Source organism: Miscanthus floridulus, chromosome 18 (genome assembly GCF_019320115.1).
Source record: "Miscanthus floridulus cultivar M001 chromosome 18, ASM1932011v1, whole genome shotgun sequence".
Taxonomy (NCBI): domain Eukaryota; kingdom Viridiplantae; phylum Streptophyta; class Magnoliopsida; order Poales; family Poaceae; genus Miscanthus; species Miscanthus floridulus.
In genome coordinates this window covers 120,756,168-120,780,436 of record NC_089597.1, presented here as the reverse complement: position 1 = coordinate 120,780,436, position 24,269 = coordinate 120,756,168, and the positions used below count along the sequence as shown (strand labels likewise).

The following is a 24,269-nucleotide window of genomic DNA, read 5'->3' as shown; positions in this document are numbered from 1 at the left end:
CTTTGGAGGAACCAGTGAACTGGTTCTTGATCCTCTCAAAGTAAGCAACAGCAGTGTCACACTTTTCAATTGACCCTGTAAGAGCTGGGTCAATTGTATTCTCAATGACAGCACAACATTTCTTGTTGTCACTGACCCATCGAGTATGCTTTATGTCATAAGCCATCTTTATGGGTCCAAAATCTTTCACCCTTTTGTCCCATGCTTCATTACTTTCACTGGCCTCCCGCACCGGTTCCACAGGCACTGTGGGACACGGTTCAGTGAGCACCCAGTCAACCTCAGCTATAGTGAAAGTGAAGTCAATCTTCCTCTTCCACTCAAGGTAGTTGTCTCCCCTCAGTGGTGGAATCTCTCTCAGGGCAGACATCAGGGAGGAACTACCTGAAATTACAATTCATATAAGGTGAGAACATAATTTAAAATTTACTTTGCAATAATTCTAAATCACCGTTGGGCAGAAATAGAATTAATGTAGGCAACAACTATTAATCCACATCATAATATTGCTATTAATCAATGTTGGTCAGAATAATAACAACATTATAATCACAGTAAAATTATCCATTTTCAAATATTAAACTCTCCCGTTGGTTCGAATTTAATAATGAAAATGATAACAATTTAATTACGCAGCGGAAACTTTAACTTTTGTATAATCAATTTTCCAGAAACATTTGAGAAATAACTTTACTGTTGTCTGAACAAATTATCGTTGGACAAATTTGTGCAGAAAAATTGTCATCTTTCAATTCAAAATGCATTCAAATATGCATCAAAATGATTCTGGAAAATAGAAAAACCATAACTGTAATTTCCAAAAGGCAAAAAACCATTTCGGCCCACAACGCGGAGCCTCGGCCCACGGCCTCCCGCACGCGCGCGCGCGCTGCTGCCTGCTGGCGGCCCAGCCCAGCTCGGCGGCCCGGCCAGCGCAGCGGCCCCGCTTTTTTTTTTTCGTTCGTTGTTTGCGGCCCAAGACACCGAATTCGGCCCGGCCCAGCCGGCCTTTCCCGCCAGCGCCACATGCCGATCCGGTCCCAGGCCCTAACGTGGGCCTGGGCCGGCTAATCGGCCTGCCGCCTCTGCCCGCCTGGGCCAATTGTTGGCCCGAGCGATCTCGGCCGCCCAAAACCATCCGACGGACGAGCGCCGATTTCGGCCGGATAAATAACAGCGAGCCGGCGCCCCGGAACCCTAACCCCTCATTTCCATCCTCTCCCTTCTTTCTCAGCCGCAGCCGCCGAGCAGCAGAGCGAGGCGAGCACCCATGGCAGCCGCCTGCGGGTCGCCGCCGCCGGTTCACCGGCGGCCCGGCGGCTCCCTGTGCTCTCCATCGTTCTTTCTCAAGCGCCGCGCGCTCTCTCTTCTTCTCTCTTTGCGCGGAGCAGCAGCAGCAGCCGGCCATGGCGGCCCGAGAGATGAAGACCGGCGCCACCGCGTGGCTCATCGCCGGCGCGCGCGTTCGCCCTAGGCGGAGCGCGCCGCCGTCGATCCGCCTCGCGACGGTGCCCAGTAGCAGGCGCATGCGCACACCGCATACCGGCGGCGGCGCTGCCCTCTGACCCGCGCGCCGGCAAACGGCGGCGGTCAGCCGCCGGACCAAGGGAGTGGTGCCGGTGGCGGTGAGCACAGGTAGGCCCAGGTAGAACCTCCCGTCTCCTTTCTTTTCCTTTCCCATTCCCAGATCCGTTAGGGTTAGGGTTCAACTTTCTTGATCCGATTGAAATCGGGTCAACAACTTTGATTTGATTCTTGTATACCCAAACTCGAGATCCACTGACTAGGTAGGCCACTGATACCATTGTTAAGACTTTAGGATCGTCTAGCAGTGATCTAGTGGGTACACCTTTGGGATCGGTAGACAGTGACAGAGAGAAGTAGAGGAAGAGTGGGAGGAGTTTACCAGAAGGTTTGACAGGGGCGGAGGAAGAGGATCCGGCGGCGGAGGAGCTGCCCTCGGCCATCGCGTCGGGGCAGAGGGGAGGTGCGTCGGTCGGTGAAGTAGTAGACGATGGTGCAGTGCAGTGGCGGCGGGCGGAGGTGCTTCCCGTCACTGGCTGCGCCCCTAGGATCGGGTTAGGGTTTGTAGGTGGGTGTGGCGGCTCACGGTGAACCTCGTGCCTTGAGCCGCCGGCCCCCACCTTCTTTTTATAGCGCAGGGTGACAGGGGCCCTCCAGCCATAGTGGGCTGGGCGCCCCCGATCAGGGCGCGTGGGTCAAGGGGCCCGAGTTGGGCCGTTGGGCCCAACTCGGGATTGAGATCATTCTAACATGGTGGACTCATTGCGTTGCGACACCCAAGCTTGAGAGATGACGACGGAAAGCGGAAGGAGAAGGCGGCGGAGAGTATCTCTGAATTGCTGGTGTGTCTGTCAGGGAGCAGTGGGCTCGTCAATTTATACCACTCTGTCTGAAGCCTGAAATGCTCGACCATTCGTTGACCTGTCACAAACAGAGGGCTGCCGCCATGGCAAGGTGCTGATTTTGATTCAGCTCTGCGTGCCAATAGATAACTACGAAGATGCTTGTTTGTGACACGGTTTCTGATTCAGCTTCAAGGATGTTAGAAAGCTGTCGCTGAACAAAGCAGAAGATGCATGTCTTGTTCGCAGCAGCTTCTACGTTCTAATTTGCGCTTACATTACAAGTGTGGCGATGTAGGATGATCCAGACTTGTTTCTGATTGATGGATGAATGAATAATAGATGGCGTAGTGGATAGGGCGGCTCCAAGACTTCCAATTATGGGTGCTCGGATTTGGACGATCCCTCGGCAAGATCGTAGGATTAGAGCACGCAGCCGGTCGTTTAGCGAACATAATGGGCTCGAACAAACCCTATTACTTTACTCCAAGTTCAGCATGTATTGACCCCTAAAATGTGTTGTCACACTCACACGAGTATGTCACGCGCCCTGACGATTCCTCAGTCGGGCCATAAAAAGTTAGGCTGTTTTAATTTCAGGCCACAAAATCGTGCCTACCCACGGACCGGCTTTTTCTTTGTGTGTGTGTGTGGGGTGGGGGGGGGGGGGGGGGGGGGGGGGGGGGGGGGGGCGCAGAGAGAGAGAGAGAGATCACCTGGTTTTCATGAGAGGAAACTTATCTAGACTCTAAATTGGACATCTCACATATGCGCATTTTCGATCATCTTAGCGAGAGGTACACAATGGTGAATCTCGTTCAAGTCATTTTCAAAACTGAGGACCTGGTTTGGAAAACAGGATGATCCTATTTTCCCAAATAGCCCATTAAGTGTCAATTTTGCTCGCGAACATCATGCTTTGTGGATTCTGATCCTATAATCACCAGTGCCTACTCTTATGTTGTCACTTCCCAACTTCCGTTATGCCAAGTCGCAAAAAAAAAAAAAACTTCCATTACGCCAAATGGGACACTCATGTGTCTCCTCGTGGTTGTAAAGTATATTCTAGGGTGTATATCGCTGGTCCTTAAATCCGGAGTCTACTAGTATTTTCAACTATCATCTTCGTAATAACTTTTCTCTGATTTTTTATAGTGTGTCACCCCACCAAATTGTTGAAGCACCTACAACTTTAGATTCACCATCTTACTTTCGACCTCTCTAGCACTTCCACCTCCCGATAATAACACGACATGACCAAGATTGCTCCTCAACACGGTTGTGCCCTTTATAGTTTATACCCATCCGAGCTCCCATATAATTGTAGTCATCATGGAAAATCGTCATTACTAGCAAGAATCTGCACCAACGAGTCGCGACACCACCCAGTACCGACACACTAATGGTCACATTATACTTATTGGGGTTGCTACCTATTTAGATGATAACTTTACCAGCTTAAGGACCGAATGGTCCAAGAGAGGGTTGGAATTAGGCACTAAAAAGGCACAAATTAAAGCCAATATTTTTAAATAATGATGCACATTTGCTACTCACTCACACTAGCAGCTTCGTAGTCTTCAATCCAAACACTTGATAATGATCAAAATGCTCCCCTATGGAAACTCAACTCCCAAGATGTGCCTATCCAATACATGAATCAGAGAGCTTGTCATGGAACACAAATATATATACATAGTCCACGAATGAGAGCCACGGAACACAGTTGACACAACGCGATTTATGTGGAAAACCTCCTCAAGATGAGAAATAAAAACCACGGGACAATTGATCCACTCCAAGTTCCCACTACAATCAATAATGGGAACAAGTATTCTCTAGAGTATCTACATGATTACAATAGTTGGAACACATTCATAAAATTGCAAACTTGGCATCAACTACAACCACAACCATCTAACAAGAGGAATGACAACAAGTAAACATAGAAGTCACAGATTTTGTCCCCCCTCAGTAATCAATTCATATCTCATATACTATAGTTCCACTGACAAATTTTGGTAGGCATGAAGATCGAGTCCCCTAACCGTTGGCCAAGTTTCATCTCAATCAAACACATTTTCACTACCCAAATCAATCATCTACTGAAACTACAATACAAATCTGATGCTCTGCTGAACGAGTCCTCAAAACGACTGAACTGATTTAAGTACTCTAAGTGTATAACAAGCTCACCAAGTTTGGTGCCAATTCAATCACGTTTGAGCCTCCAATCACAATCTTGAAGATGATCGATTAGAGCTACCAAATATGGACATATTTGCTTCTCTTTTTTCTTCCTCTCTTCTCACGTTGTGTTGTGTACTCTTGTGTTCTCTCTCTCTCTCTCTCTCTCAACAGCAACATATAAGGCAAAGAGGAGGGAAGCATTTCTCTTCTCTCCTTTCTTTTAAGGAGCGATCTCCATCGTCGATTCCAACCAAAATCAACAATTCATTGTGAGCTACAATGGACTGCTTTGCTGGGCTCCAAATCATCCTCCATTTGGAGCAACAATCCAATAGATACAAAATCTATCTCAGTGTTTCTATCACAAAGAAAGCATCGAATTATTTCATCAAGTCATTAAGTGCGAACAACTTCTACTCAAGTATGTATTATGTAACAAAAGAGAAATGCTATCCAACACTTGAGTGTTTTAGAGCAATCCAACAATCTATTTTTCCTTCTCTTCTCTTCATCTCCCTCTCTTCTTCTCCAACTTAGGCGGGCTTAGAAGGGGCTCTGGGGAGGCAGGCCGGCTAGCCGGTGGCGGGATGGCGGCTAGGGCTCTGGCAGCGTCGGAGGCGGTTGGGCTAGGTCAGGGCGGAGGCGCCCATGGCCATGGCGGCGGCGGGAGGAGGAGGAGATCGCCACGGGCGGTAGAGCTCCATGACCGTGGAGCTCCAGTGAAACCCAACCGCGCCACAGTGGGCGGCGGCGGCGCACCAGGTGGAGGAAGAAGGTACAGAGAAAAAAAAATCGGGTGTTGGAAGAACCTAAAACACGCGAGTGTTAACAAAAACTAACAAATGGCTTTACATTGTGAGGAATACTCCGAAAATTTCACTTATAAAAGTTTATTTTGTTACATAATATTAACTTTATTCGTAACTTATTTGTCATGTTACAAATAAATAAATAAAATTCAATAATGAGACTATTTTCACCGGAACACTTAGTACAACAAACGCTTAAACGCTAAACAAAAACGTACTCTTAGGCAGACACCAGAGCAAGGGCAAGCGGTCAGCAGAGCCTGCCTACAGCAATAACCATCTTGAACTTTTGATCCATGGCTTAATTAGTCGTCGTCGGTCAGCGGTCGTTCTTGACGGGGTAGGACGCGTACATGGCGATGCCGCACGTGCCCATGGGCAAAAGCACATTTCGCTTCATGCGGATGTAGCCAGCCTCGCCCCACGTGGCGCCCCACGAGTTCTTCACGATCCAGAAATCCTCGCCGTTCTCGCTGCCGTAGCCCACCGCCGTCACTCCGTGGTCCAGTATGTACCCGCATGGCCCGTTTAAGATGCCCTGCATGCATGTACACAAGTTTAAATTGACCGATCGATCGACAAGAACAGTTCAGAACAAAGAACAGCGCCTGCTGCTAGCTAGAGCTCCTAGCTTATAGGCAAGTTTAGGGCATGTTTGGCAGGACTCCAGCTCTGAAAACACAGCTCGAGAGCAGGTGCTCCACCATAGAGCAGCTCTACGGTGAAGCTGATCTCCCACCAAACTGTTTGGTAGAGCTCCAACTCTTCGATGGACTTATATTTAATTATTGAAACCTAATCAGGGACCAAAATAAAAAAAACGTGTCTTCTTCCTCTCTCTCGATCGATACGGTCATGGCAGGCATTCCCGTGCGGCACTGGGCGGGGCCGTGCGCGGTCGGGACAGGCTGAGGAGGAGCGCTGGGGACGGGCCGTCGGTGGGAGGGGCGCTGGGGAGGGGCCGCTGGCCGGAGGGGCACCGACTGCAGGCTGGAGGTGCGGCCACGGCTACGCATCGCACACCGGCCATGGCGGGGCATCCCGTGCGGCCATGGCGGGCGCGGCCATGCCTGGCCTCCGGACGACAGTTCGGCGGGGTAGGGCTCCCTGCGGGACGCGCGCCGGCCAGGTGGCCGTGGTGGTCCCTGCCGCACCTGCGAGAGAAGAAGAAGCGCGGGGATTGGGGCAACGGGGAAAGAAACGCGAGGAAAAAAAGAACGAACCGCTCATTTTCCACTAATCAATGGCATGAAGAGTAACTCTAGTCAACTCCACATATCCATGAGTTTTAAGAGCATCTCTTGAGGTGCTCCATGAATTTGGTGGATCTGGGAGCTAGATCCACGTTTTTTGCGGAGCTAGGGTGTTTGGCTGGAAAAATTGAGAGCGGAGCTGTTTTGAGCTCTACCAAGCAGGCTGTGATTCTGTGCTCCGATCCTTGTCCTTCACCCAAAATGCATGCATGCTTACCGAGCTGTAGTGTTGGAACGCAGGACCGTTCGTGTCAATGGCGACACTGACCGGCTGGTTCGCCACCGCCTTCTGCAGCGCCTTCTCATCGTTGGTTGGCACGTTCTCGTATGAATCTATGGACACAACCTTTCTCTTCTCCTGCATTTGAGCAAAATGCAAACTTTCCATCACTGCCAATGCACCGCAGGCGCAGAGGCTTATATATGACACTTGTGAGAAGTTGTACCGACCCTGATGGCATCGCAAGTCCCATTAGTTCCGATGAAGGGATAGTCGGCCTCGGTGTCGATGCCGCCGTTGTCGATCACGAACTGGAAAGCCTTCTGCATCTCTCCACCGTGGCAGCCGTAGTCCTCACTGTCACAGTCAATCAGCTCCTGCTCCGACAACGATACGAGGTTGTTCGTCACGATCTTGTTGATCCCCTCCATTGCTGCCACCGCCGAGAACGCCCAGCACCCACCTGCATCATCCCTCACGACCGGCCCAGAGATCATCATCAGTGCAAATCCTTGTACTAACCCGGCGAAGTAATTAACGAGCATGGAGATTAATCAGTACGAACCGCAGTCCAGCTGGTTCTTGACCCCGGTTACGGCGCCCTGCTGGCGCCAGTCGACGGCGTCGGGGAGGTCATCGCCGGCGCGGGGCAGGTAGCGGTCGCTCGCGACGCGGGGCAGAGTGGAGTTGAGGAAGCCGAAGGCTCGGGCTCGGAACTCCTCCAGGGTGAGGTCGGTGAAGGGGGTGAGGCCGAGGCGGAAGGTGTGCAGCCCCGCGTCCGCCTCCGCGTTGTGCCTGTCGATGTACCGCAGGTTGTCGCGGAACACCTCCAGCCGGTCGGAGCTGCCGTCGCGCGGCCGGCTGTGCTCCGACTTCCACGCCTCGTAGAGCCGCCGCACCTCCTCGTCCGCCCGCTCCAGCGGCGCCGTCGAGCGCAAGTCGCGCGCCGCGGCGACGGTCGTGGCGGCCAGTGCCACCGTGAGCGCGAGCAGCGCCACGGTGGCAACCGGGGATCGTGGTGGACTCATGGGGATCCCCTGACGCACTGGTTTGGATTGACCCCTCAAACCTCAAGCTCGATCGATCGGAGCAGCAAGAGATGACGAGAAGCGGAAGGAGAAGGTGATCGACGACGATCGAAGAGTACAATTTGTGAACTGCTGGTGTGTCCCAATGTCTGCCCTGCCCATGCAGTGGCTCATCAAATTTATAGCCACCGGAGGCAACGAGCTGGCGCCACCGGACGCACGGCCAACCCCACCACCACGCAACCTAAAAAGCTCGTGCCCTGATGATGCCTGTCTGTCTCGGTTCTCAAACAGAGGGCTGTCACCTTGTTAACGTGTGTTGGTTTGGATTCAACTCTGTCTGTCAAGTGTCAAGAGAGCGATCGAGAACTACGACGATCCTTGCTATGACACGGTCTCTGATTTAGCTGCTTGAAGCAGTTTCAAATGGCAGGAATAATAATCCACTTCAACATATGGAAGGGAGTTGAACAAAGCATAAGATCGATGACTTGTTCGCAGCAGCTTCTACGTTCTAACTTGTGCATCGTCCAGCTCGATAAGAGTAGGATGAGTTGTAAAGTTGGAATTAAGAATTTTCAAGTCAAAATGTGAGGCTATCTTACAGGTCAACATACATCTTACCTTATATTAGACGTGAGGTTCGAAAAAATTAAGTTGGTGACATATCATCCTATTATTCAATTACAACCAAACAGGTACTAGATTTCTACATTAGAGCTAGTTAGAATGTGAAAAAAACTAGAATAGAGAGAGGGAATCAGATTGTCCCAATCGGCACAACAATCCCCAAGAGTGTTCGGAATTGGACTAGCGAGCCCTCGGCAAGGATCGGGTTAGACCACGCAGCCGGTGGTATCGCGAGCATGACGGAGGAGTGGAATGGAACAAACCCCGTTTGCTTTTATTTCTCCAAATCCGAAGTTGAGCACGCGTTTCGATTCCATATAATATAATCGCCAGCAGCAGCAGAGGCAAATGAAAACGAGATCCCGGTTGGTCCAACGAACGCCCCCAGCAGCGTGCAACTGATTTGTCGCGAGCTGTGTGCGCGCGCCTGACGGAGGGTACGGTGGCTGGGTGGGTGTTACACCACCACCACCACCACCGTGCACGCGAGTTGAGCAGTCACGATGCATGCCGCCGCCGCCGCGGCGGTGAAGAGAAACACAAACCGGGGGAGCGAGGCGCGCGATTCCGCCGGTCCGGTCCGGCCGTCCGGGTGTCGCGCGTGCCCTTTGTTGCTGCGTGCAACTGCTGCTTTTCTGATCTGGGTGCACACGCTTACGCGGCGCGGGGGCTCATGGCGTTTGGGCCGTGGCGCGAGGCTGGCTGGCAGTTCGCCTTCGCGGAAGTGATCGCGTTGCATCACGCGGTGCGGGTGGCCGCTCCGCTTCCAGGACAGACAGTCCCGTTCGACACTCGACGGGTACTCGCCGCGGCTGCACCGGCACAACCGGTCTGCCCCTCGCTGATGCGGCGTCTTCCGATTGCCCCGATCGTAAGATCCAACACTCCGAGCAATCAATCGCCAACGCCAAATGCTTAAGCAACTGTCTATGAGAGATGTTCCCTCAAAAAAAAACTGTCTATGAGAGATGCAGCAGCATGCTGCTGCACCCAACAGCAAGCAAGGACCTCAGAAAACGATTGGTTTGCTTCAGCCTACTGGTATTATACTCCAAGTCTACAAGACTCCAACAGTCCAACTCCATCCACGGCCATTTCTCAATCATCCAACAGTCCAACTCCATCCACGGCCATTTCTCAATCAGGCAATCAAGGCGGCTTTGGCTCAATACGTGACGTGACGACCTCTCTACGGATTGGAATTGGTGGAGAAAATAACCAACGGATTTGGTTTAACATCCCTGCTTATCTCAATACACATGGATGCTCGAGAATGCAGGTATGCGCACCCATCCATCAGCCCATGCTCGAGAATGCAAGTGTTGAGTCCTTTCTTCACAACCATAGACATACTTCCAGAATTCAGCCACCATTTTTCAGTTTCCAATGCAGCGTACATTACAACACAACAGATACAGCTACATTAAAAATGTGTACTCTACAGATAACATACCCAAGTGTGGACCATCGCCACAAGAGCAAAAACATCAGGAAAAAAAAACACAGCCACCACCAGATTAACCGGATTCGCTTCCTACTGTGTTTTTGCAGGGTGTGAGAGATATACATTACAATGCCAGTACGTTTTTGCATCAGTTGTGTTGCCCTTGAGGGTCGCCCTTCCGTTTCGTGGTGCCTTGGGGCCGAGACGATTTGTTGGCTCTTGACAGGCGCCTATCCTCCTGCTCTTGCTTGTCGTCCAACAACTCAGATGGAAGCTCGGTGGTGGTTTCAGGCCATGGAGTGCGCTTTGCAGGGACGACGATTTCCAAAGGTGGCTCAATTACCCATCTGCAAAAGAACGTTTTCAGTTGTGGCTAAGAAAGAAAAGGAAAGCTAAATGGGCAAAAGAATTAAACAAGAGAGAGACATAAGTAAATTAAACAGCTAACTGCACTCTAAAGGATCCAGTTTCTTAGGTAAGGAAAAATGTTTTCACTCTTTGTTGGTTTCAATGAAATTAATGTTTTCCTAAGGGAACCCAATGTTTTCACTATCTGTTGGTTTCAATGAAACTAACTATTTCCCTTACAAGACCTTTTCCTTGTTCAAGGTCCCAGGAACAAGATACTTATCACACATGATTATCAAAGACACTCTTGTCACGAGAACCCAGTTTTTTTCTTTTTTAGAGTGACGAGGACCTGGTCTTCAACCATGAGATCAGCCTAGATGCTAGATTTCATGCCAAACAAAACATAAAAATAATACTCTGTCAAATGTTAATAATGATACATTGGAATCTATCTCGCGCCTTAGCCATGTGGCACCATGGAAGAGGCAAATTGTTAAGATAGCATGTAATCTTACACTCTAGTAGGCATCAAATAAGTAGTGATTGTCTAAAAATTTCGAGAACCCAGTTTTTTTTTAGCACTTACAAACATCAAATTTACAGGTTCAGCAGCTTAAAATCAACAACAAAACCTTTTAGTAGAGGTACAAATGATCTGATAATACCTACAGATATGAATACATGTAGCTACTGTATTTCTCGAATTTAGATTCAAATAGTGTCAGTTGTGTCTCGGATAAGCTATGAATGGATATCAACATCATATATATCTGATTTGGAGCATTCAGATATGGACGGATCTGAACTCTAAACGAAGTCGAACCCAGATACAAACGGAAAATACCCGTACTATTTGCACCCCTATCTTTTAGTGCCAAAGCTAGTTGGGAGAGGCTACATGCCTAAATCAGTTTACAATAAGAAAGCACATACGAATTGGACATAATGCAGGCAAAGCAAAGAAAGTATATTTAAGCTGCATATCAAAATCAAATCCCTTCTACAAAGTAAAATTAAACATGATGTCTTCAGTAGCACAAAGCAAATTTCATACTTCGTTGATCACGAATATGAGATTTGTCCCAAGTCAACTTTTTACAAAAAAACGTTGACAGGTAATATCTATAAAAATTATATCAAATGAAAAGAGCTATATGTTGTAAAAGTAATTTTACATAATGAATCTACTTGTGTTGTCAATATACATAAAATTTTAGTTATTGATTGTCAAAGTTGAAATTTTTTAACCTACTACAGACATAGATGGGCTTATATTTACAATCAAAGCTTCAGAGGAAGTAGATTATAGAGTTTTCAATCAGTGTTTGCCGGTATTATCACATCCTAGACAAGTATGGAAACTCTATGACCAGACCAGACTGGCTTAGTGACAGGACAACATAAACTATTTTACTTGATGTATTAAGGGACTACTGTAAAGCAGTTGTTGGTGACATACTTATCTCAGTGCAATCAGTCAATGAGTCAATCACATTCAACATGATAAAATCCATATAAGATTCATATGTAACAAAGGGCTTGTTTGGCAGGACGTGTGGAGCTAAGGTTTGGTGTGCACCGAGAGTGTTGGGGTGTCTCATTTTAATTAAAGACTAAAACTAGTTATTTAAGGAGATTTATTATAGCATACAAACTCCAAACCTGGCGTGGTCCGCATGATATCTTGAAGCTGGAGCTCAGCCAAACAGGGCCAAAGTTTCAGTTGCTGGGTAGCTATTAGACAGTTGGTTTATATCCAGTTGCCACAAATATCCATTGGAGATGTTGAGCCCTTGAACCTAGCTAAGTCTGATAAGGCTTAACTAATAACTTAACAAAGTTAAAAAAAAAAGGGGTTTCCATGACTCTAGATGTTTGAATCTTGGATGCTAACAGAACATTGTAATCTTTCCCAATAGCATAGCTGGGCTGGGTAGCTAAAAAAATGTCAAATAATGGGGTGTCGAAAAACTCACCCCTGAGGAAACTTGCTGTCAGCCCGTGCTTCAACACGGAGCCACCACAGCAGGACCTTCTTCCCACAGTTGCCCAGTGGCTCAACAGAGGACGGATCATTCAACAGAGTAAGTGGGTTCTCAATCTCCTCTCCATTCTCGCCCACAGCATCAAGATCCTTTACCCAGTCAGGCTTGCCGTCAGCCTCCTTCCACAGCATTCTGGAGTTCAACACAAAGCCAGCCCACTCCAAACCCCTGGGCAGAACCGGGGCTGCCTCACCAACCACTGTGGCAGTCTTCCCAGAGAAGGGCAGTGAGTTGAACGTGTGCCATCCAGCCAGATGCCCTGAGGAGTTGCAAGCAGGGCCCTGGACTGGAAGAGGCATATTCTGCTTGTCCTCCTCGCTGAGCCGTAGTTGGTCTGCCGTTCCAGTATGCGCAAGGATTCCAACGGATACAGCACCCATCCACTGGACCTTCTGCACCTCATCGAACAGCTCCATGCTATGAACATTGCTGTCGTCCGCAAAAACAACTACACCATCCATCTTCCTCTCACGGATCACGCTGCACAAGGAAACCGATCCTTCATCAGCGACCTTCTCTCTATAACTATACTAGCTAGCTGAGGAAGCAGTAGGAAACCATACATACCGTAGGGCGTGGAGGCGCATCCGGTTCTCAGTGGCGTGGCGGTCGGCCCAGTCGTGGGGCATGCGGTCAGGGAATGGGATGTGGACGAAAGTGAGGCCAGAGCGCGCAAGCATCGAAGCCGTGGCGTTGGTGGTGCCGCCCGCCTCGACGACGATCCAGGTGAGCGGGTACGGCACGTTGCGGAGGGAGTGGAGGAGGCCTGTGAGGTGGAGCGCCTGGAACGCGCGGGAGTAGGTCGGGGTGACGACGAGCACCTGCCTGGGCTCCTTGACGCCGTACCAGCGGCGCTGCTCCTCCTGCACGCGCTCCATGATCCGGTGCGCCCGCATCACCTCGACGGGGTCCGGGTGCGGCCACGGCCGGATCCGAATCCCGTGCCTCCCCACCACGACGTGGCTCTGCAGATTCCCGGACGACGCCACATCCAGCGCGGTGCGGTTAGCGGGGCCGGACGGGGGAGTGTTGGCGGCGAAGGAGAGCGTGAAGGTGTTGGTGGTCGTCGTCGTGGTTGTCGTAGTTGTGGTGGTAGTGGTGGTGGCGCGCAGGACCGCGGCCGAGGACGAGGAGGTGGTGGAGTGGTAGAGCGCGGTGGTGGAGAAGAGCAGGAAGAAGAGGAGCCGAGAGAAGCGGAAGCCGAGGAAGAGCGAGATGAGGCAGCAGAGCGCGTGGAGCAGGAACCAGAAGGTGGAGGAAGCGGGCGCCCGCGGGCCCGCCCCGCCGCCGTCGGCCATAGCCCCGTCTGCCCCCGCTGCGCCGCCGCCCGACGACCGCGCTGCCGCCGCCGACGAGCGCCGCAGCTGGCTCTGCGGCAGCAGCGACTTCATCATAGCCGCCGGATCTGGTGGGCTTCCCCCGCCGTCCGGCGCTCCCTCCTCCTCCTCCTCCGCCCGGCTCGAACGGAATCAATCGATCGCGCTCGTCGGCGGGTAGAGGTGGGGTGGGGTGGGGTGGATAGTTTTTGTGGGGGAGAGGTTGGTGGGGGGTGAAGTGCGGGGCACGAAACAGCGGGTGCGGAGGTGAGGTGAGCTATCAATTGTTGGGCAGAGGAAAAGGAAGGGGAGGAGGGGAAGCGAGGAGAGGGAGAGCGTTGGGTTGGGTTGGTGCCCGACGGGGACGGGGTCGCTGGAGCCGCGAAGAAGCCAAAGCGCGTGCGCCGGTGCGCGGTGCGGGGGTGCGCGAGACGAGGGCGAGGGCGGGGGGGATCGGGTTGGGGGAGTTTGGTGAGGAGGTGGGGGCGGGATGCCCAACCCGAGGGGCGCGAACGGGGTCGGCGGCGCGGCGTGGCGCGGGAGAGGGGTTGGACTGGAGTACTACTGGACCAGGCCGCGGGTCGGTCGCCGGAGACACGTGCGCGTTCGGTGACGGCGTGTCGCCGTGTCCCGTGTTGTCGTTCTGTGTTTTTTTAGTTCAAAAAACATAAATTTTGCTTCGTTTTTTAGAGAGGTGTGCAGCCATCAATAATATTTTTCTCTCATAATAAATCAGCATCAGTAGAATTTATCAATCCAAAAATCAACCAACAAACATTCTGGCAGTGGTTTGTGTTTCTCACGTTTTCAATGATCGAGAGAGCCAGCTGCCGGCGTCTGCGGCACTCAGGTTTGTGCCAGCTGCGTTTGACTTCCGAGCTTTAGCGTCGGTTCATGGTTTTTGTCCCGAAGGACTAAAGAAGTCATGTTTACAGGCTAGCTTTGGTCATGATTCTTAGGATCTATCTAATCCCCAAATTGCATAGAAATTTAGTTCGTTAAATCCTACAGGATCATGCTACTGCACAAATTTAAGTTCAATTTTACTCTCTCCGCCCACAATTAACTGTCTCCGTTGGTTTCCGTACCGAAAGTTTGATTCGATTTGACGAACATACTTGCAACATTTGTGTCGGTGTTTTGAATAAGCACCGGCTAGTAAATATGTATATTATGCGTCTGATCCGGATGGTGTGCTAAGAGGACACAAGAATTATACTGGTTCGGGCCGAATGTCCCTACGTCCAGTTTCAAGCTGCTCGTGTTACTAGCACTAAGTTTGTTGTAGGGGTTATAAATTGGCGAGAGAGGGAGGTAGCTCCCAAGTCTCTGGTGTGATGCGGTATGTTTATTCGATGAATCGCTCCTGATGCGGTACGGTGAACTGATGAGTCGAGGTCCTAAGTGGGACGCCCTGCTTTCTCTTTTATAGGCCAAGGAAAAGCAGAGGTTACAGCCTAAGGGAAGAGGGAAAAAGAGAAAGAAATAAGGCTTCCGGAAGTATACCGTCCTCCTCTTCACGTTGGTCCCGCTGACCCTATAGATCGTGGTGGCAGCGGCGTCGTACCGGGGTCCTGTTGGCACTGCAGCTTACGTGCGAGCGTCGTGCACCATTCTTGTCTTCCGTCCCATCCGAGCGGACGGAATGGTCAGAGAGTCCCCTGACAGAAAGCCATGCGGGGCTAGCAGTACAGTGCCAGTCAACTGACGTCGGTTGACTAATGTTGGACGGTGGTCAAGCAGGGAGTTGGCAGCACAGTGACCACGCGTCCATCACTGTGGGCGATGTGAGTCCCCCAGGATGACATGTCGTGGGGGCGGGTCGTGCTGAGATGTGACCGCTCCCTGCACGATGCCAGAAGTTTGACCTTGAGTGGTACTTTCTGGCCCGTCGTGGATGGCGGCGACGTGAGCTTCCATTAGGTACCGTGTTCGAGGGATCGGGCGAGGCAGAGCCAGCCCTCAGACGTCGGCTGAGGCGGAGCGACCCTCAGGGCTTGGCCGAGGCGGAGCCTACCCTCGGGAGTCAGCCGAAGCAGAGCCAGCCCTCGGACATCGGGCGAGGCGGAGCTGGCCCTTAGACGTCGGGCGAGGCAGAGCCAACCTTCGGGGGTCGAACGAGATGGAGTCAGCCCTTGGGAGTCAGCTAAGGTGGAGCCACCCCTAAGGGGTCGGGCGAGGCGGAGACCACGGCCTTAGTGTCCACCGATGTGGCAGCACCGTCTGAAATAACACGCTTATGGAGGTGCTCGTCTTCCACCGGACACTAAGCACCCAAAAACAAGCCGCAGCGGGCGGTATCTGTCGGGCACACCCTAAGGGAGAACCTGAAAGATCCACATTTTCCCAAAGATCCAATAATGACAACGAGTTACAATACTTGTCTATTTCATACATCAGAGTTTCTTAAAATTACATTATTACAATACCAAATGTCAGAGGGCGGAATAATAAGCAGCGGAATTTAAAATAAACATCTAGCGATAGGAACGAGGATCTGGCTAAGCCCACCAGAAGAATCCTCCACGCAAGGGTACTTCTCATGCATTACTTGCAACAGGGGTAAATAAACCCTGAGTACACAATGTACTCGCAAGACTTATCCGACTAGTGGGAATAATTTCCCGACTCCAAGGAATATGATAAGCTTTATGGTTTACTGGTTTCTTTTGGCAGAAAGCAATACTAATAGTGAGTCCTTATTTATGTTATTATTATCAGCCGTATTAAGTTGTCATCTACCCAGTCTATATAAGCACATGTTCTACTTTCAAGCAAGAGTTGAGCAAGCAATTCCATTTCTTCCCCTTTCAACTTTCAGTTCTTACTACGGTGCTAAACACGAAGCAAGTCGTACCGACTCGGCGGCGATTCACGAACCAATATGCCTAGCTGGGTGTCCTGAAAACACACGCCCTGCTTGTACCCCAGGCACAAGTAGGACCAACCCATCACCCTCCTATCCTAGGTGTCCAGGTCCCCATCCAAACTTGGACTCCAAGCCCCCACTCCTGAGTCCCGAACTCAGTACGGTGCAAGGACCTCCACCATCTCCACCTTCAATCAGTCGGTCTAGAAAGAGTCGAATCTAGGACAAGAGAGCAACAAGTCTTCCCTGTGCCTATACCCAAGTATATGCTCAGGACAATAGATCTGTGACTTGCCCACGATGCCTTATGCAACGACTGGTCCTTAATCGACTCAGATAGGGAAAAAGTGTAACCGAGCTATGCCCTATTGGCCACAGGACACAACCCCTTACACCCACCAATACCTAAACCATATTCTGCCCGATCACTATTTACCTTTACCATTTTATCATGAGTGATCATGTTTATCACCTACTTGTGAGTAACGACAGGTTACTCACGCTATCGATATCCTAAGCATAGTAGCTACTCGACCTGCACTAGTAGGACTCATAGGTAGATATATTTATGCACGTAGTTTCCATAAAATGCCTGTAACGTAAATGCACATCATATATATATCCAGTGATCATTAAGAATAGGGGTTATGCACTGGGGCGTGCCTTGGGCAGGCAACGAGTCATTAATGTCAGCACCAACAGGCTCTGGGGCTACCTCCTGTATGAGGATCTCCTCCTCGTACTCCTCGATCACCTCGTCGTACTCCTGTTCATCGACGAGCATGAATTCTACCAGCTCGTGATCTACATGCATGAAATAATGATGCAATACTTAGCAATCTAGCAACAACAACTCTTAAAATAAAGTGCCTCTGTCTAACTACTACGCTAGTGCTATCGACCACGGTACTAAGGTATCTATTGCTACCCATAACAAGTATGAAGTATGACATTCATTATTATAGCAACTACAACTATCCTTACTCCTAATGCTGATTTACGCCATATACAATAAAGCAAGGATAATAGTTACTCTACTTATCAACCTACCCTAGGGCTACAAAATTTACAGCAAGCACCTAATAATCCAGTGAGCCTACTATAAATTTTTTATAGCTATAGCTATCACCAATCTATCACAAAAATTCCTACAAATATTAATCTACATAATACTAAGCTCTTTAGTTTGAATTTATGAACCTACCCTTGTCACAGCTAACTGTAATCTAAATACACTAACAGATAGATAGTATTTTTATGAATCTAACAAACTTGGTTTCACTATATTTGGACATCTACAAGATTTACTATAAATTATCAAAGTTCAGCTTGAAAACTAAATTGAAAAAGCATTAACAAATTCATTGGAAAGATGAAATTGCTTTCATTTTCACGGCCCACGCTAGCACCGGCTCGGCCCAACCCGGCTTCCCTCCCGCGTGCACACGCAGCCACTGGTGCGGCCCACACTGCGTCGCGCAACGCGGCCCAACGCAGGCGGCCCACAGCGGAGCCACGTGCTTCTGGCGCATTAGCGAAGAAGCCCCCGCTATTTCCCCTATTCGCACAACTAACCGAGCACTATTACGTCGAGTCACAGGTTTTACATCTAGCACCCTCTCCTTTTTCTTCTTCGTCGCGGCGATGTCCCTCGGCACCCATGCGTGTACCGACGCGACGGCACGGGCACCGGGCGGCTACGTCGGCCCTAGCCGACCCTCCATTTCCTATCTAAGGAGCCGATGATCACCTTGACATCAACGTGCAGCGATTGGAGGTGATACGGCGAATAGGGGCGCTGTCCCGAGCTCCCTCCCCGATGATGGTCCTTCCCCTACAATGGCGGATGTAACACCCCAGGTGCTTGCCACCAGTTAAGCAATGGGTTGAGCTCAAACATGACATGTTAAGTGGTGATGACGGTGTCAAGATCAATTCTACAAGAGCGGGCTCCAACTTAAACTTGGGCAACACACCTTTGCTTGCTTATTGGCCCTTTTCAGATATATACCTAAGTAATGTTGAAGGTGCTTCTTTCATGTGCCTCACATCAATTTCCACCCACATGGATGATTGGAAAAGTTTCATAAAGTTTGGAATCAAGAAATCACATGAAATGACAAGTTATGTCCTCGCCTAAATTACTTTATTAGGTGAATAAGAACATGTAATGACAAACAAACATTGCAACCTTGCTCAAACAACTCTACTTACACTTGTGAATAAAAGTTATGAAGGGTTCATGTTGAACAAGTGGCCAGAAAATGCTCCAATAGATCAAAAATGGTAATTTAAGCTTTATCATGATGCTACTTGGACTTAGTTTGAACTATGGCTTAGAGTGGTTGCATGGCAGTGGAACCTAAATAAAAGTTTAAGTTTGAGTGGAGTAGAACAAACTTTGTTTTTGGACCAAGAGCTAGATCATCTTGTAAGCAAGTCAAACCGAGGCTCCAACTTTGAATCTACTGCGGTTTTTAGAGTCCGAAAAATTGGCTAAGTCTGGGATGCCTGAATTTCACGATTTTAGTTTTCATGTACCCCTCTTCGGAGCCTTGTATCTCTCCAACCAGGCCGAATCAGACTTTGAAGCTTTAATAAAAGTTGGAGCTGGTATGTAGATCTACAACTTTTATTAATAGAGTTTTTGCTAACTCATCGTGGTTTAGGAGTTACGGAGGTACGAAGTATGAGTTTCAGTGGTATATTTGAGGTAGAATTGGAAATTTGAAATTTGTTGAACAGTGCCGACACCGTGCATGAGCTGCAGGCCGCGTGTTGTATTGCTCGCGCCGCGTGGCTCTTACATGCTGCCCTCGCTTACACTTCGCCGTGCTCAAGTAATGGGACAGCACCCTCCTCTCCACTCTCTCCCTCTCCTTTCCCCATCTGCCGCCAGGAACCAAGCCAGGCCGTCCGGCGCTTCTTCGTTCTTTAGCAAGCGATAGCCACCATGCTCCTCTTCTCCTCCTTTATCAAGCTGCTCTGCCCGCCGCTGCCAGCCACGGCAGGACCGCAGCCAGCCACCGTGGCCTTGACTCGTCGCGCCTCGCCGTTCCATGCACCGAGCCCGGTCGGCCGCAGCAGCTAGGAGTTGCCGAGCCCGGCCAGCCATGGCCTGGCCACGGCGTCATCAGGCCGGCTGCCAGCACGCCTCGTCGACCGGTGCACCTCAACCTTGGCCTGCTCCTCGCCGACGAACAGCCCGGCCACCTCCCTGGTGACCCCGACCGCGGCCGTCGTTTCCTGCGTCCAGCGTCCAGAGGAAGAAGAAGAGGGAGTAAATCGGAAATAGAAGCTTTTCATGTGTTCACTTTGCATAAAGGCCAGACACATGTATTTACATATATGGGCTTTGTTGGTTTCTAAGATTTCCAGGGTTCCTAATGCAAAAGTATTTTCCTTTTTTCGGATTAATCTTTTCTTTTGCAGATTTATGTGCTTAACTTTGGAAAATCGTAATAATTAGTAGAAAATTCGTAAAATAACAAATGTGGACTTTTTGGAATCCTTGTGAAATTCTCTATGCACTAGATCTATAATATGGCATGTTTTAGTTTAAATATTGTGCTGTAAAAATATATCTATGCAGCTAGGTTCTTGATACTTGCCATGTCTTGTCTTTTTCATAACTGCAGTTTTTATGCTCAAATAAATGTGACAATTTTGTGGAGTGCTACTAAGGTGATTGTTGTTGTCTGGTAAAAATTTCAGGGGATTATGATTTATAGTTTAAGAGTTATAAAAATAACAAATGCCCTGTTTTGATTTGCTCCTATTCTGAACAGTTCTGCATGTTTGAATTAATTGGCTCAGTTAAGTCATGAATCATGATTTGATGACAATACATGAGTTTTAGTACTTTTCTTAAGATTCTCAAAAAGATAAATATCATAAATTTTGGTTAAGTATATCTTGAATTATAATTGCTTGAATCTCAGTGGCTGTTTCTGCCCAAACCCAGAGAGGGGTTTCCTTGTTCTTACTGTGAGGCCTTCTTAATTGTATAATTAGCTTGAGGTGTTTACAACAAAGTTGTTTAGAATTTGACAAGCTTTCTAAAAAGTCTAGAACCACATTTATTGGACATATATAACTCCATTTATATCTGTTTAAAGTGGCATGTCAGTTTCTGTCTATGTTTTGGACAGAGATGCAATTATTGGATTAATTGACCCTTCTAACTGTAGAATTATCTTAATATGATAATAAGAAAGTTGTAGGTAACTTCCTAAGCTTTTCAAAAAGTTATGGTTCATGTTTATTGGAGGTCTAGAACTCCAGTTATGCTTCTCTGAAGCTGCTATCAGTTTTCTATACCACTGCTGTTGGGCTGGATTTGCAGTTTTGCTTGTGCAATTATTTTCGTGGTGTAAATGAAGTTTGCTATGGTTGTAGTGAATACAAAAGTTGTAGAAAATTTCATAATCTTGCTTGTGTTCAAATTGTAAGACCATAGGCCTGATAGTTTAGGAGTTACATAACTTTTAAGTCTTCTATCAAGTTTCGATTGTATTCGGAGCAGATCTGAAAGATGCTAGTGTTTTATCTAGTTAGGATTTGAATCACACCTAGATGATAATAAGAAAGTTGTATATAATTCATGTATCTATCTGCTGTTAAAATGTGGTGTCATTTGGCCAAGTAGTTTAAGAGTTACAGTTGTTTAAAGTTGGGTTATACAATTGATTACTCTCTGTCTTGTTTAGACCAGTTTCTGTAAATGGGTATATTTGACTTAGTTAACTTGAGAATCATGCTAAGATGATTAAATATGAATTGTCGAAAATTTCATAAGCTTTCCAGAATATCTTCTTGCAAGTCATTTGGATTTGTGTAACTCCAGTTATAGCTAAATCTTGTAGCTGCTGTTTGCATGTCCAGAAATTGACAGATTCCAATTATAGTTGTTTGCTTGTATATTGCTAAGTGTGGCTCATACCTTTGATGATGGTTGAGTTAGAGTACCTGAGATCTTGGGAAACTTGTGTCATGCTTGGTGTTGTCATCTTCTTTGCTATCGTGGCATTATAAATTGTGCGATATTTAAAGTAAGCAATGCGAAGTGCTTGTGCATGTTAATGTAACCTTGTGCTTGTCTTACTTACTGCATGCGATGCATTGTCTATTGCACTTCCATGTATTCATACACTTGCATATTGCATCTCATCTAGGTACGCTAGATGCACCACGTGAAGGATGCGATGTTGGAGTCAAACCCGAAGACGGTGTTTGGTGGATCTATCCCGAAGATGGAAGGACTAAGCAAGTGCTAGGGCCAGAAATGTCACCAAGTCGGTGCAAGCTAACTGAACTGACTTGTGTCGGATCCCAGGCAAGCCCCAGAGCATTTTAAGTCTCCCAGTATTTTACAAATGATTACTTAAGTACTTATGATTGATGCATTAGGTTATAAGAGTTGAATGGAACCACTTGATGCATATAAATTCCTTGTCCAGATATATACACAGTTAACCCTGTATAGGTCCAGGATCGAGTATATGCTTAGCCCTGCTTAGACCGGTAGAAGTCGGGTGATTTCCTGTCACCTGCGAGAGATAGGTGGAAACCAGAGCACGGTTGGCTATATTTGCTATCGTGGAAAAGAACCATGGGGTAAAAGTAAATCGAGGCCGGGCGGAGTCTATGTGTAGGTTGACTCATGTGATTCCGTCTGTGTCGATTAAGGACCGTACCGTTGTTGGCGCTTCTGACAAGATTGAATGCATGCCTATCACTTAGCTGGCCGGATAACTCGTTCCGACCGCGAAGCCGAGTAGCTCAACTCAGGCCGGGACCCATTTTGTTGTGCGCTCCTTGCGTGGGGCGATCAGACTGAGCCCAAGGGCAGGCTAGGCCTGAATGTCCTGGCATCTGGTGTCCCAGATTGTGTGGCGCAGTACAGACCCACGAAATGTGTACCTGAGTTGTACCAAAGGTGACCTAAGGTGACCGTTGATCTAGTCTGCCTGGGTTTGTGTTAGGAATAAATTCCCAGCTGGTTGAAATCGATTCGAATCGCCGTCTCTCCCGGATAGTGAGAAACTTGGCTAGTCCCAACATCGTAGTAATTGGATTATGGAATGTGATGGTTTGGATAAACATGGAATTACTATACTGCTATGGTTACTATTGTATGCTCTAAAAAGATATACCACATGTTTGGCACAGGATAGTTGCTAATCTAGAGATGGATAGTTATAATTAACTTGATGATAGAATTATAATTGTATAATTGAGTTAATCGCTTTTTATGCAAAATGTTGTCAAGCTACCTCCACTTATAAAGCCTTGCATACTCCTTGGAGTCAATTTTATTTCTGATTTATGACGGGTAAGTCTAGCTAAGTACATTCAAGTACTCAGGGTTTATCCCACCATATTGTAGGTGAGGTTTTGACCTGCTGAGGATGGTGGCTAACCACCGGTGGGCTCGGTGACTCTATATTCACTTCTCATCTACATGCTTTTGTCTGAGGATGTCACTTATGCTAGCAATGTATTTGGAACTCATATTAATGAAATCCTTCGAAAGCAATGTTGTTTTCACTAATCGGTTTTGAAATCCAAACTTGTATTATTATTTATGAATCTATTTGTAATATTATTTCCGCTGCAACTCTGCGTATGTGATGTGTATTTGCTTAATCACGCGATCTTGGTTGTGATGTTGATTTACCGAGGTCCTGCGTGACACTCGGCGAACTACCGGGTTTATATAAGTGAGAGTATGCGCGTGTCAACGTGTGAAGCGGGGACAGCCGTACTTGATCTTGTATAAATTGGGCAGTTCTGTCACAGCGGATGCGTTCCCGTGAGCCACAACATTGACAGTGCAAACCAACTCACAGATAGGCAACAGAGACTCACCCCGAGCTTACTGGCCATGGTGCCTTGATCGGAGGCTGCTCGAGTGGACCTATCCACGTGCACCCGATGGGCTTTGCGATGGTAGCGATGGCGCGACTATGGTGGCAGCGCTGGCCAAGCCGCAACACGCGAACTAGGGCGTGCACGTGGTAGAGTGGAATGGGGCAAAGCTTCAGTGCCAAGGAATTGGACAACATGGACATGGGTAAGAGGATTTTTTTCCCGGCGCTGCTACGGGTCTTAAAACAGCCGACGATGGTGGAACCGTCCAATTAAGGCTTGGCAACAATCGGCAATAGCAGTGGACGCTTTCAGCGTGTGGCTGAGTACTCACTCCATCCCAAGGCATACACAGGCTCACTGCTTTGGCCGACGCGGTGTGCTGTCATGGCGCGGCCCGGCGATAGAGGAGCAGGGAAAGTTAGGCACGCCGGTTTGGCGTTATCGCCGTAGAGGCTGGCAGGCCAAGGGAGGTCGTGGGGTAGCGTGGCAGCGAACACAGACACACTAGCAAAGTAGGCAGTCGTCCCACATGCGTACAGCCACAGCGAGTCAATGGGAGCAGTGCCGGGTGTGGCGATGGACGGCGCGTAGCGTGACCGGGCATCGTGCGACGCGACGGTGAGGCAGAACTGCCAGGACCTGGGCGCAGTGCGCCTGCGTGCGTGGTGAGTACCGGGCAGATACATCTGCCCAAGCTATAGTGCAAGACCCAGCGGCACGTCTAGCCAGCGCAAGACAGGGTGCGGGCGGTGTCCCAAACATGGTGTGTCAGCAGCAGCAGTGTGAACCGCACGCCAGCACGTGGAAGTGGGTGGTCGTGGCTAGCGGCACAAGGACCACGCGCGTGATGTGCTTGCATAGGGCGGTAGTGAGGA

The 24,269-nt window shown here is 48.8% G+C and overlaps 2 protein-coding genes across 2 annotated transcripts; both read right to left on the bottom strand.

The window, feature by feature from the left end:
• Positions 1-5,684: 5,684 nt before the first annotated feature.
• LOC136522400 (oryzain alpha chain-like) lies at positions 5,685-7,892 on the bottom strand. The gene is made up of 4 exons (XM_066516226.1): positions 7,404-7,892; positions 7,069-7,301; positions 6,836-6,976; positions 5,685-5,903 (listed from the first exon to the last, which is right to left on the bottom strand). Exons 1-4 carry the CDS (start codon positions 7,864-7,866, stop codon positions 5,685-5,687), a joined length of 1,056 nt encoding a protein of 351 aa, XP_066372323.1. The 5' UTR covers positions 7,867-7,892.
• A 1,931-nt stretch (positions 7,893-9,823) lies between these two features.
• On the bottom strand, positions 9,824-13,949 carry LOC136520523 (probable beta-1,4-xylosyltransferase IRX14). The gene is made up of 3 exons (XM_066514072.1): positions 12,904-13,949; positions 12,268-12,816; positions 9,824-10,287 (listed from the first exon to the last, which is right to left on the bottom strand). Exons 1-3 carry the CDS (start codon positions 13,728-13,730, stop codon positions 10,089-10,091), a joined length of 1,575 nt encoding a protein of 524 aa, XP_066370169.1. The 5' UTR covers positions 13,731-13,949; the 3' UTR covers positions 9,824-10,088.
• Positions 13,950-24,269: the final 10,320 nt, after the last annotated feature.